Below are 13583 nucleotides of genomic sequence, written 5' to 3'. Positions count from 1 at the left end.
CGATATCTGACCCAGAAACGTGTCCTACAAATGCCGATTGTATCGAGAGCTATAAATGCAGGTGTATTATGTGCAGTCCTAATTCAGAAATGTTCACCTATAAAAGCTTGTTGATTATGGTTCTGTATGACTCACCAGTAACAGTAAATAGGATGAGACTTCCCGCCTAAATGGCCACCTTTAACCTTGTAATGGTTTATTTCCATAGTTATATTTGGACAATTGGCGGAAGACGGCGATAAATATGCGCCTTAACTTACAATGCGCAAAAATCACAGTGTAAAACAGTCTTAGATATTCCGCATTCTTGTGCGTTCCATGAAAATTGCCGCCATTTACAGAAGTTATATAATCTTCCGAGAGGCTGCAATAATTTGGTCTTCTTTGTATGTATGTTGTATCCGGAGATCAACAATCGAATCAGTATTAAAACATGTAACCTTAACTTCAAAATGAACGAATTGTGATAACTCAGATCGCGAGATCGTTCAACAACACCAAATATATCCAAATTCGACAGTTTCTATAAAAATTCGGGAGATATTAGGCACTCAAATTAGTCAAAGACTTCAAGCTGTACCAACAGTTGAATAAAAAGAAAACCTGCATTTTTGGCTCTGGAATCAGACGGTCCGATATCGACTTTTAAATCTATTTTGAAACATATATCCAGTGAATTTTTAACATCAAGCTGAGGACTTCGAGTAAAAAGAGACACCATCAACAATACAGTTCCGAAACACTTAAATAGTTGCTGTTATTTTATCAGCAAAACCTATAAGATTATTTAATCCGGCAGTTCTGCATTGACGTCAAGCCAGCTTCTATCGGGCTAGTTTATAAATCCATTGGACGAAGTGAAGTAGTATTGGCTGGGCAGCTGAAATATGTGGGGAGTGACATGAGGACCCAGAATACAAGCTGGCAATCAAGCTTGTGGTCGTGTGGACTAGTAGGCATCAAGCCTGATTCCCTTCCCTTACTTCTGCTACCGTAGAATGAATGTTCTTCTAATATGCCATATACGAGCTGTGATCTCTTCTAATAATAAATACGAAAGACCTTCCTGACATGATTCGGAAGAGCTCTAACTGTATGACGCTGTAGTTACTGCTAATCCTCCGGCAACATTGTCAACATGACATGTGTTCCATGACCTAACCCTAAGACGTTTATTTAGATGCTATAAATAATTTTTCACTGGATATAACTTAACGAAGGTGCCAACATGAACGGCGTAATTGATCACTTTACCAACCATTTATTTTATAGGTATCCTTGGCTCAAGAACTTCCGGCTACTGCTTTGAGGTCCTAACTCCCAAGTTTCAAGTGGCATGAGCTGAGGAGGTCAGCCCACGCATGGAATTTGGACTCCATTGAAATGATGTTAATATTGATATTTACTTCCTTCTTAATGGTGCAACAGTTTTGCCGATGATTTCGCTTTTGATATTTTCAGGTAACGCAGGTTACATTTAACCTGGTATATGGCATACCTCGTCAACGTTGTGACTCATACCCATAAAATGATCAGACGTCCGCATATCAAATCACTTTAGATAGGTAGCAGTAAGATATGAGTGCCGACCAGACCTCGCAATGAGAAACTCCTTGTTTAAGTCTACGAGGATTGTTACTTAGCTTTTAAACACTACGAACAACTGTCGGCCACTAAGATAATTCGCAACTGTGTTGCTGATGTTTTGACGAAAAAAGATGCCATGATGCCTGACGGAGACAGAGACTTACTATGCAGGATTCCGTTATCTAATTGCAGGCTACAAATTAGTAACTTTTACTATGAGCTCGCTCAGACAAGATGGGGATGTGAAGCCACTTGTACGATAACCAGAATGATATGGCCCCTACTAAACAGAGAACAGACAACATATCTTCTTGGCCTGACAAGCTCACAATTAAGTAATGCAGTGGCGGTGATAACCGGGCCTGCCCTATAACGACTTCTGTAGAAGTTGTCAAAATGAAGAGGAGGATGAGACAATTTTTCATCTTCTTTGTCATTGCCCGGCATTAGGAGATCTACGCATCAGGTTTCTGGGACATCTTTCCTTTAATAGTTTTTCTGAGCTTTCGGAAATGAAGTTACAGTGCATCAATGTCTTTATTAGGAAAAGCAATTATCTAATCAAGCCAGACACGGGAATCTCCTCGGAGTGATCTAATATTCGTCAAATGACTGGTGCATAATATTCTCCCCACCTCTCTTCTGATCACCTTCCTCTTTACTTCTTCTACTCTCTTATTTTATCTGACTTCCCCCTTCTCTTTTCATCTCTATCTATTTTATTTCTATTTTCAGGTAATATAAAGGGACCTACTATTAGGACCCAAGTGAGCTGCTCTCTTTCATGTCATGCGACAGCCTGTTAACCTAACCTAAGATAATTCGAAATCCATTTATTAATGTTGTTGAGCATTCTGGACTGCAGGAGTGCAGCGAAGCTGACAGTATCAAAGGCTTTCATTTCACGTCTCCTCTGCTGATTTAATGACGTGGTCCTGACGGTTAATGCTGTGGTTATACGGTATATTTTATGAAAATCCTTGGTTGGTTAACATGTTAGCTCTCGTCGCGCAAAACAATTTAATAGAGTTGATTGACTCCATCCTGATAATGTTACACCATTCATTTGAGATTATATTCTCAGATCAATATGAAAGAGTATGTAATTGAAACTGTCGCATTCAGATTTATAATAAGATCATGACGATACCTCAAATAAATCGTCCAGTATAACTTTGCTTATAACCTATATATGGCAATGTCTTCTTCTCCTCAAAATTCGGCAGCAGCGAGTATACTCTTTGAGTCTACCGACCATCAACTGAACAATTGAATTCAATTGTTGCTCGATATTTTCAAAAACAATGTGAACATATACATGGTTAACTTTCACTAATTTCACAATCTTACGTAGTCTTTGAAGATTATAAGAATTATAGTCAGGCCACATGGCTCTACCACTCTCTACGATGACACAATATCACACATATTTAAATGCTATTTTAATGAGATCAAAACGTATAATATAAATTTGTATACAGTTTTATTGTACTTACAGTATATCCTTTTCGAATGGCTTAATATAAGGAGAACTCTTCATAGTCTGTGTTTTGATAATCTGATCATCCAAAAGTATTTGTATTTCATCAACAGCAGCCAGTTTGTAAGTGCCAGAATCTCTAAAATAATAAAAACAAAATAATTCAAAAAATGTTTCCTTCTTTAAAGGAAATACACTTACCTATAAGGTGACACCGAAAACGATATATCCTCCCATTCCAATACCATTTTCGACATGGCTCTTTCCAAATTATTCTCCTTGGTAGCACTCTCTGAGATGGCCTCAAATTTGGGCACATAATCCTCCAAACCGTATTCTATAATGCGAGCCAAAGTTAGGTCGGCAGAAACTTTAATGGGGAAACCAATAATTTCAGAAACTAATTCCCAATGACGAGCCTTCATGCCGGGATTGCCTAAAGTGCTGATGGTGGGCATATGTTCTCGAAAGGCTTCAATTTGGTCTTTGATCTACAAAAAATATAAAATAATTTAAATTTAAAAAATATATATTTTTGAAGAACCAAACCTACATCTTTTATCAAAATCATGGTAGTGGGATGATCACCCATTTGTTTTTCCAATTTTTGTATTATACGATATATATTAGCCACATCATTGTCAATTTCATCTGGATCAAAACTGCCCACTTGTGAGTTCATCCACAAATCATATTTATCCATAAATTCCTGGCCAGCATCGAAGAGGGATTTATAGGGTTTCAATTGATCATGAGCTTTTTTCCTAATAATATACTGAGATAACTCCCAGCCATAGGAAATTTCCTCTTCATTTATAAGATCTATGGTGTCCATAGCGGTAACCAAACGATTATCTAAAAGCTGGGCTTTACGTTTATATTTCGATAACTGCTTGATATCACCCCATTCATCATAGGTTTGCACCTGCTCGAAATAGGTTTGTAATTCTCTTCTAAAGGCTTCAATTCGCTTCTTTAATAATTCCTGATACTCTATGGTTTTATCAGCTATTATTAGGCGATGCTCTTCAAAAATAGAGGGCAGCTTTAAATACCATTGAAAGGTGTTGCTATTGTTTTTTATTTGCAGGGGCGAATAAAGAGTATGATCCATTAGCCAAAGAATATGGCCCATATTAACACGCAGCCTTTGCTCCATTTCGGGCACCACATTTTCCTCGGTATTTATGACATAGGCTTTTAAACTCATCAGTTCGGCAGTATCTTTGGGTATAGTTAAAGCCTTTTTAGCAATAGACTCATATTCCTTGCCCAATTTAGAGATCTTGGCTTGCTGATCATTGACCATACGTGTAAGCAATTGTTCTTGCATAAAACGGCCAAATGTTTCCAAATTTGCAATAAACTTCTCACGATGAAATTCATATAGACCCATGCGTATAACACCCCAGACATCTTTAGCTATTTGATTTTCCTTGTCCCGATAATGATACACCATATCGCAAAATGACTCAAACGCAGGATCACCATGCATAAATCGCGATATTCTTTCGGAATCTTTGCCATTCATTAAATCAATGTATTTATCAAAATCTTGTAGTCTCAATTCGGGGCCAATTCTTTGCTCCTCCAACAGGGCACAAATACGATTGCGGGTATCGGCTATTATGGAATCGGGTATGGCAGGCGTTAAACAGGTTTTCTCTGTAAGCCTTAGATCTGTGTACAGTTTACTCTCAATGCGTGGCAGATTTTGTATGGCCAAGACTATGGCATCAATAATGCGTGTCATTTCACTTTGTATTTTGGAGAAATTTGGATTGAAAACAATAACATCTTCATCTTCTAGCATCAGAGATATTTTGAAGCCCGGATTAGTTTTCTTTTAAAAATATATTTAGTAAATTTTAATTTTCTATAGAGTTTATTTTGTAGAATTTCAAAACTTACTCCATAATCACATATAAAATCGGCAAATGTATTCAAACTCCTGATGCACATATCTTCCAATTGTTGGGTCATTAGGGCTGCCACACAATTATAGAAACGTTGTATTAGTCTTAGTTTTCGAACATCTGGCAAAATGCCCTTTAAACTGGCCTTAAGTAAAATGCTATGAATTTCTCCATACCACTGATTTGCCAAAAGGTTTTTGGTATTATCAATGTGTTTTCCAACGGTGTACTTTTGAGAGAGAATTAATTGATTAGTTTTGTTAAAATCAGTTGTTTTATTTATTTAGTTTTACCGCAAATTCAAATATCTCAAAAGGTGTCTCCACTTTAGACAGTTCTTTAGCATCAACCAAAGTAAGTTCTTTATATTTTGTATTCCAAAGTTCCAAGATGCTGGCCACTGAACGATGTATACAGAATAGAGTTTTTCTAAGACGACAGCGATTTTCATCAAACCTTAAAAATATATAATAAAATTATGTTGGAAGTGGTATATTTTGAATACATTTGTTTTCTTAAAATGGATTACTTAGGTCTAGTTTTTGGAACATTATTTGTTGCTTAAAGTAATTTAAAAATATTAAACAAATGTGATTTCAATGATAATTTTCTTATACTTTCCAATATTGCATTAGGATTGTTATAAATATCCTTGTCATAAAGTGCCTAATACAGAGATTTAACTGAGTGCCAGTGCAAGATATGGGTTCCTATTTATTTTCCTTAATCTACACATAACCTACTGCCAACAAAAAATACTTTAAATCCCTATTTATTTGTTTAAAACTTTAATTCGACACTTTTAAATACATATTTTCCCTTATTTTCTTCCCATATACTAAAATTTTAACATAACTTAACCAATGACTAACCACCATTCTCACCCTAAACGAACTTTAAACCACCTTTCATCATCCTTAACCGTTAGTTGTCTTTAGTTAAATTTATTTTTCCTTTTTTTTCTATATTCTTTACCAGATTTTTACTTTTAAATTTGTTACGGTATGTGAAACTTTATTATGCTTTTAAAGAATGGTCCTTTTTTCCATATGTTGTAAAAAAAAACAAAAAACGAAGAGATGTAAATATAAAGTCATAAGGAAAGGTGGCAGATTTAAATTATATTTGTTTGTTTGTGTGTAAGGAGTAAATTCAAATGGATTCATGTATGTATAATAAATACTAGACTGCTTCAAAATTATAGAGAGTGCAAGATATTTCAAGATAAGGACTTGTTAAGATTTAACGATCGCAGATAATTAACAGTTAATTTTTTTGATAAACTATAACGGAACTGTAATCCACACTGAATTATCATTCTAACAAAACATGGAAAAAAAATTCTGTTAAAAATTCTTGACACGCTATGTTTCTCAGACCAGACAACAACCAATTTTAAGCGTTCCGGGATCTAAAGTGTTCCTAACCAAAAAACAGACAACTAACAGTTTAGGGTTAGTCAAAATATAGCATTACACGATTTAATTTTTGCTGTGTCGAATCTTGTGACAATAAAATATCCTCACAAAAGTTGGTAGAAAGATTTAGGTTCATATAAAACTTCATCACGATATTAATTATTATAAGACAATGAATGTTCAAGTAATTTTCTGAGGAGCCTTGTTGCTCGATTTCGCCATACTTTGCAGTATAATGTCAGAGTATTTAGAACAATCGGAATAATCAACATATTTATGGCCATTTTCAATACCAAACATACCTTATCAACAGAGAGTATTTGTGGAAAACTTCCAGCTAGCTCCTATTCTTTAATCCATATCGTGTTTTCAACAGTCATACGGACAAACGGGAGGACACAACTAGATCTTATGAGGCCAATACGACCAATATTTCGATATGTTACAACCGGAATGACAAAATCAATGTACCCCACATCTTTTTTGACATTTCAAAGATAATGAAAGTTTGACGGGCAAAATTCTAATCGGAACATTAACTTCATCTAAAAACAAGCCGTTTAAATATCAATATCGGAGTAGTGGACATAATTTCTCCACAGCCCACTATACCCTTCACCTTCGTGAGAAGGGTATATATAAGTTTGTCATTCCGTTTGTAATTTCCACAATATAATTTTCCGACACTATAAAGTATATTCTGGATCCTTATAGATAGCAGAGTCGATTAAGCCATGTCCGTCTGTCTGTCGGTCTGTCCGTTTGTTTGTTTCGAGAAGTTTCCTATTTAAAATCAGCAAAATCGGTCCACAAATGGCTGAGGTATGAGGAAAAAACCATGAAAACCTCGATTTTTTACCCGTTTTTGACCTATATCTGGATTACTAAGTCATTAATATAGACATTATGAGATCATAGTAAGTTGGAACTACAATGGGTCAATATCGGAAAAAATATTTTTTAACACGAAATTTTTTTTAGAAAAGAAAAATGGAAAAAACAAAAAAAAATTTTAATTTAAAAAAATTAAAAAAAAAAAATTTGGAAAAAAAAAATAATTTTGTTTATCTAAAAATATTTAAAATTTGTATTTTGAAGTATAATTTGGTGAAGGGTATATTAGATTCGGCACAGCAGAATATTGCTCTATTACTTGTTGGATTTGGCTTTTACCATTTGAAGACTCCCTTACCATTTCTTAAAAATGCGAATTTTTTTAAATTTTTAGATTCTGATTTTGAAACTCTTGTACAATAGAAATTTATTCAGAGTATTGGCCATTATTAGCTATGACCTTTTCCCATCTTTCTGGCAACATATGGATTCCGAGCAAAAAGAACTGCTCATCTACATATAAAGCAGCTGAGGCAACCACTTCATTCTAAATACTTTTTACCAGGTATTGCAATATGTAGCCGAGCGTTGTCATGATGGAATATTACGGTTTCATGTCTGGCCGCATATTTTGGGCGTTTTTCGGCCAATGCTCACCGAATGCATGTAACCGAATCATTCGATTGGCTACAAATTCGGTTACTACTACGAATCTGTTTTCTCTGCGTAGCGTTCAAACATCATTTGAAACATGCAAAATCGTATTTCAAGGTCTCTGGGCTTCAATTCATATGGAACCCAATTTCCCTCCTTTTGAATGAATCCTGTTTTTAAATTGCTGCTTGAGTAGCTCCCAATGATTTTGCAAGCTTTTTTGAGTTTGACAACAATAAACAATATGTCTCCAATTCTTGGTGTTCTAACTTTTTTGATGGCCTGGGAGATCTTTGTTTTCCGTGTCAAAAATTACCACTTCTGAACCAAACATACCATCTCTCGCACGTTAATATTGATTAAACACATTCGTCATTTGCTTTAGTGATCAATCGGTGTGCTTCAACGGCACTTTTTTTCAAATTAAAACTTTGTTATTTACATTATAATGTTAATAACTAAGTGAGAATAAATGATAGATATGTACTCTTCAAAATAGAAGATATTTGTGTTGTTCTTTTGATTTTTATTTGCGACCTTCCAAGTTTTAATTGGCACACAGCAGGCCGAATTTCAAAAGCCTTCAATCAACATGCAAATATATGCAGCTGAAATAAATTAATTTCAGAAGACAATTGAGTACTGTTATGGTATTATTTCTAGCAAATGCTATAATTTTGTTGTAAGTCTATGTATAATTCCAATTCATAATTTCATTAGTTCATCTTACAGTCACTTAAATTTAATCAATCTAACCAAACTAATTCTCCAAACATTTCACTTGATATTAATAAAGCAAAGATAAAGCTTATATTCCTCAAAAGGTATGTAAAACATGTCTTGAATTTATACGTTTATGGAGAAAAAAGAAAAGAAATGGTTTCGACTACGAAGCCGATTGAACCATCATTGCTGCTCATAACTGGCATTAACCGAAAAAATCGAGTATATGAATATTCTTACATATTAACAAAAACCTTAACCAATAACTTAAATAACATTGAGATAACCTTTATTAGGAAAACTATTTTCACAAGCATAGTGGAACTTTATTATGTAGTATGGAGAGGATGGAGGCTCAAGTATTTCCCCTCTGCTGCGAAGTACAACATAGACGAATCGTCGACTATATCATCATCTCCTTTCCTATAAAATCAAGTGGTTTTTGTAAGAGTATATCTAGCTGAACCGATTCGCACTTAAATCTTACGTTGCGTAAACATTATCTTTACATTCCATCAACGGTCGACTAACTCTGAGATATTTTCGTATTTATTAATTTCCATAACTTTACGAACGTAATCTGGACTAACTTTGATGTCACTTTAGTGTCTCTTAGTATTCTAGTGTATTCTGCACTTTATAAAGTCAATAGTCACTTAATATTCCATTTTTAATCTGAAGTGTAGTCTGTTTTAGGGATAAGTGATTTAACTAATTACAAAGTACTGTTGCTTCGACCAACCTGTAGTCATATAGAGTTCTCTGGTAATGAGGCAACTACTTAGAACATATTACTAGACTGTCTGTTAGTAGCTGGTATCTGGTTGGGTTGAGTGCCAGAAGCTGTCCATTAGACTGACTATTAGTGGTCGATTAGCTCTTGCCTAGGACATTAATTCCCGTGAATTAACTACAGTTATCAGACAGTCTCTTTGGACTATCATTTAGGACTATCACATAAACAATTAGTCACTTGCTAATTCAGTAACCAGTGGTGACCCTAAATGTGACCCGAACTTTATTTCTTTGCTGCAGTCTAATGTTTATAGACACATACTATTGCAGGCACAAATATTTACATGTATTGTAATTTTGAATGTGTATGATGATTTGTTTAGGTAAGTGTCAAAAACAAGTCCTGCAAACAAATGACTTTTGTTCAAGAAAAAAAAACAGTATTTTTTATGCCTTTCTAAATTAACTCAAACCTAGTTTGTTGCCTTTTATTTTTTTTTAATAAAATTTTGCCCTCAGCTGTATAAATATTAATAAAAAGGCGAGGTTTCCGTGCACTCTACATAACAAATTGTGGAATATTAGATGATACCGTTGATATTTTCTATATATTCTGGGAATAAATCGTTGAAGAATTTATTGAACTTGGAGTCTGTGGTCTTTTACAAGGTAATGGGTACTCGCGAAAAAAACTAATGAATTAGGAGCAAGAGAGGAAGGTCAGTTACTTTAAAGGAAAAAAGCGACTATATCAGCAACAGACAGCCGTTTACTTCGCAGCGGTTTTTTGATTTCTAAATTAATCAGCGCGCCGCGGCAGTTTTAAAGCGACTTTTACCCGACCAGATTCATTCTCCGTTACGTAATCGGGAAAGTTTAAACGTAGTTTAAGGCAAAATCATTAAAGATTGTTGTGCATATAAAATTTACAATTTATTAACACTTTTTTTTAGTCCAAAAAATGTCTATAAATTAATGTTTTCCGTTTACTTGGCTACTTCTATTTTCCATTATGTAGCCTACACACTCTTCCCTCTATTGCCATCAATATTATGATTTTAACTAAAATGTACATCCCAAATAAAGCTCTGTGGTATTAAGTCAATGTGCGGTTAACTTTTTACGCTTAAATTTATATTCTACGCTTTATGCTTCCTTAGCTATTTTCAAAAGTTCTTTCTTTCTTATGTATTTCTTTTTTCTTTTGCAATTTATTTTTCATATTTAATTTTTTTTTTTCATAAATATTTATGTATATTTTATAAAAATATTTTCCATTTTCTTTTTTATTGTTGTTTTGTTGTTGTTGTCATCATACCTCCACCTATTATGTCTAGATTACATTGCCAACCTAAAAATTGAAGAATTCCTTTTTATGCAAAAGTTGAAAAAAAATATGGATGAGAAGAAGAAGTCACTATAACACATTTTTTGCATTATGCGCTGTACATTTTTTCGTTTTCAAAAAAAATGGTGTTTTATTAAGATATGTTAATTGCTGCTGCAATATTTAAAATGCAGATCAAATAAAGTATCACGAATTTTACGACTTTCGCCATACTTTACTGTACAATTTCAGACTTACATACTTAGAACTAATTTGTGCAAAATTTTATCAGGATTGCCGCATAATGAACATATTTATGACTGCTCAAACAGTATTCCGTGGGGACATTTGAATGGGGGCTAGATGAAATCATTGATTGATATTGGCCATTTTCAATACCAAGCAAACCTTATCAACAGAGAATATTTGTGGAAAAGTCACAGATCAATCGTGCTTTCTCCTATTGGACTACTATTTGCCGACGTACATACTACGTTTATACGTAGCCTACTCGCAAATAAAAATTATTTGCAATTAACTAACTCACTGTTTATATGTCACATTAGTTACGGAAAATTCTTGGTTTTATGAGATGCCGGATTGTAAAATGTAATTATTTGGTAGCTCTTTTATTGAATAAAATATGATACATTTTTTATTGTTTTAAATGTATAAATTATAGAATCAAAAATTCTTGTCCGTCTTGCAATCCAATTAATTCAAAAACGCAATGAAATATTTAAAAAACGTCTTAATATCTTATTTGCAAATAGTGTCGTTAATCAGGAATTGTTTTCGTGAGTTAGCTATTCGCAAATAAAAAATTAATTCACTGTTTATGCGGCATTTTTTTCTAATTGCAATATTTTTATTTGCGAATAAGCCGTGCGTATAAACGTAGTAATAGTCACGTTAATTTTCATATGAAATATCGATTTTGGGATGAAAATATAAGTGATCATAAATGATCGTACTTCATTTAGATCAATATTTCCAGACTTATTGCCATGTTTTGTTTTACAACATTTTAATATGAAAAATCGATTTTTGGTTGAAAATATAATTGATCACAAATAATCATTCTTTTTTCATTTGGGCCACTATAAATTATTACAGCTGATCGTTATTTTCCATATGGACCACTTTCATATGAAAAATGGATTTTAGGTTGAAAATTTAAGTGACAAAATTGAAAAAATTTTGGAGGCTTTTTAAACTACTACACAATTTTTGATGCATTGTGGTTCCAGTAGTACAAAAATGGTAAAATTTTTTAATTCTATGGATAGATCTTTTTTTATTTTTTTTTCTAAAATTGTGAATTTTGTTAGATGTTTCTCCACATAATTTATGATAACTCAAAAAGGGTTCAACCGATATTATTGAAGTAAACTTAAAATTTACAATTTACATAGCCTTTAATCTCCTTATATATTGCATTTTAATCGGCTCAGTAGTTTGGGAATTTTAATAACAAATTAAAGCAAAAAATAAATTTTTTACGTGAAAATAGCTACTTTTTTTGTTTTAAAAAACTCATGAAAAATCGAAAACGGCCGAACTTGTTCAGGTTTATTACTTTGTCGCAAAGCGGCATATAATAGCAACAAAATGAGATATCGAAGATAAAAATCGATTGATTGTTTTCGAATTTATTCACAATTAAGTGAATTCGCTCATTTTCACAAAATTTTACTTTTTTGTTTGATATAAAAAGATAATTTTGAAAACATTTTCCCAATGCTATGTACAAATTTTCACATATATATTGCGTTTTAATCGGTTCAGTAGTTTCGGAGTTATAATAAAAAATTTAACCAATAAAAAATTTTTTATATGAAAATATCCAATTTTTTTGTTTTAAAAAAATCATGAAAAATCGAAAACGGCAGAAATTGTTTAGATTTATTGCTTTATCGCAAAGCCACATATAATAGGAACAAAATGAGATATCGATCATAAAAATCGATGGATTATTTTCGAATTTATTCATAATTAAGTAAGTTCGCTTATTTTCAGAAAATTGTATGTGAGTACAAGGGTGTACTTTGTTATAATAACCAACGCCCTCGACCTCTTTCTAACTTCACACCCTGACAGCTATGAAGTAGATGTTTTTGCAACTCTTGGTAATTCGGATCATTTCCGCCTCCTCTTCGCTCTCTGAACTTCGTAACGTTTCATGAAACGTTCAACTTATGTTTACGAAAAGGCTCATTGGGCTAAGCTCAACGATTTCTTTGGGCATTTTAATTGGAAACTATGTTTCTTAGACAATAATGTCAATACCATGGCGAAAATGGTAGAAAATATAATTTCGATGGGGATGAAAAACCTTCATTCCAAATAAAAAAATTTCGATTAAAACTATGGATAAATCCTGGTTTAATCAGAAGTGCAAAATTGCAATCAGATCCAGAGAGGAAGCATTCAGAATCTGGCGTTAAATCAAAAATGCCGAAACTGATTCGCTGCGCAAAATGGAGAGATCTTCATGTGCCAAAATTCTGAGGAGTGAAAAATCTCTATACGAGCAGCGGCTCCGAGTCAAATTTCTTACTACACCCCGGCAGTAAAATCATTTGGTCTTTCGTTAAAAGAATAAAGAATAGTGCTACTTCATCAATTCCTACTCTTTTAAGGGATGGCCAAACATTCACTTATCGGGTTGATAAAGCTAACATAACCTGCCGAATATATATTTTTTTGCACTCGCGCAATTAAAAAGGTTCTAACGGATCTCAACATAAACAAGTCAGTCTCCTGGACCTGATGATATACCAGCACTGCTCTTGAAGCAGTGCTCTTCGACGCTAGTTCATCCATTAGCTAACCTTTTCAGCACTCTATACCGTGCCGGCAAATCTCCTATATGTTGGACGGTTGCTAATGTAACGCCAATTCCTAAA

The 13583-nt window shown here is 33.5% G+C and overlaps 1 protein-coding gene across 1 annotated transcript in view; it reads right to left on the bottom strand.

Annotated features, from left to right (window-relative positions):
* Dhc36C (Dynein heavy chain at 36C) overlaps positions 1 to 13583 on the bottom strand; it is a 138806-nt gene that overhangs the window by 109324 nt on the left and 15899 nt on the right. The window contains exons 5-9 of the mRNA XM_065499980.1: positions 5277 to 5439; positions 4979 to 5212; positions 3621 to 4910; positions 3269 to 3558; positions 3084 to 3206 (exon numbers count right to left, since the gene is read on the bottom strand). Coding sequence (XP_065356052.1) covers positions 3084 to 3206; positions 3269 to 3558; positions 3621 to 4910; positions 4979 to 5212; positions 5277 to 5439 — 2100 coding nt within the window. The remainder of the gene's footprint in view (positions 1 to 3083; positions 3207 to 3268; positions 3559 to 3620; positions 4911 to 4978; positions 5213 to 5276; positions 5440 to 13583) is intronic.

This window comes from Calliphora vicina, chromosome 2 (genome assembly GCF_958450345.1).
Source record: "Calliphora vicina chromosome 2, idCalVici1.1, whole genome shotgun sequence".
NCBI classification, from domain to species: domain Eukaryota; kingdom Metazoa; phylum Arthropoda; class Insecta; order Diptera; family Calliphoridae; genus Calliphora; species Calliphora vicina.
The sequence above is the reverse complement of the archived record's forward strand: the minus strand, read 5'-3'. Positions and strand labels throughout refer to the sequence as shown.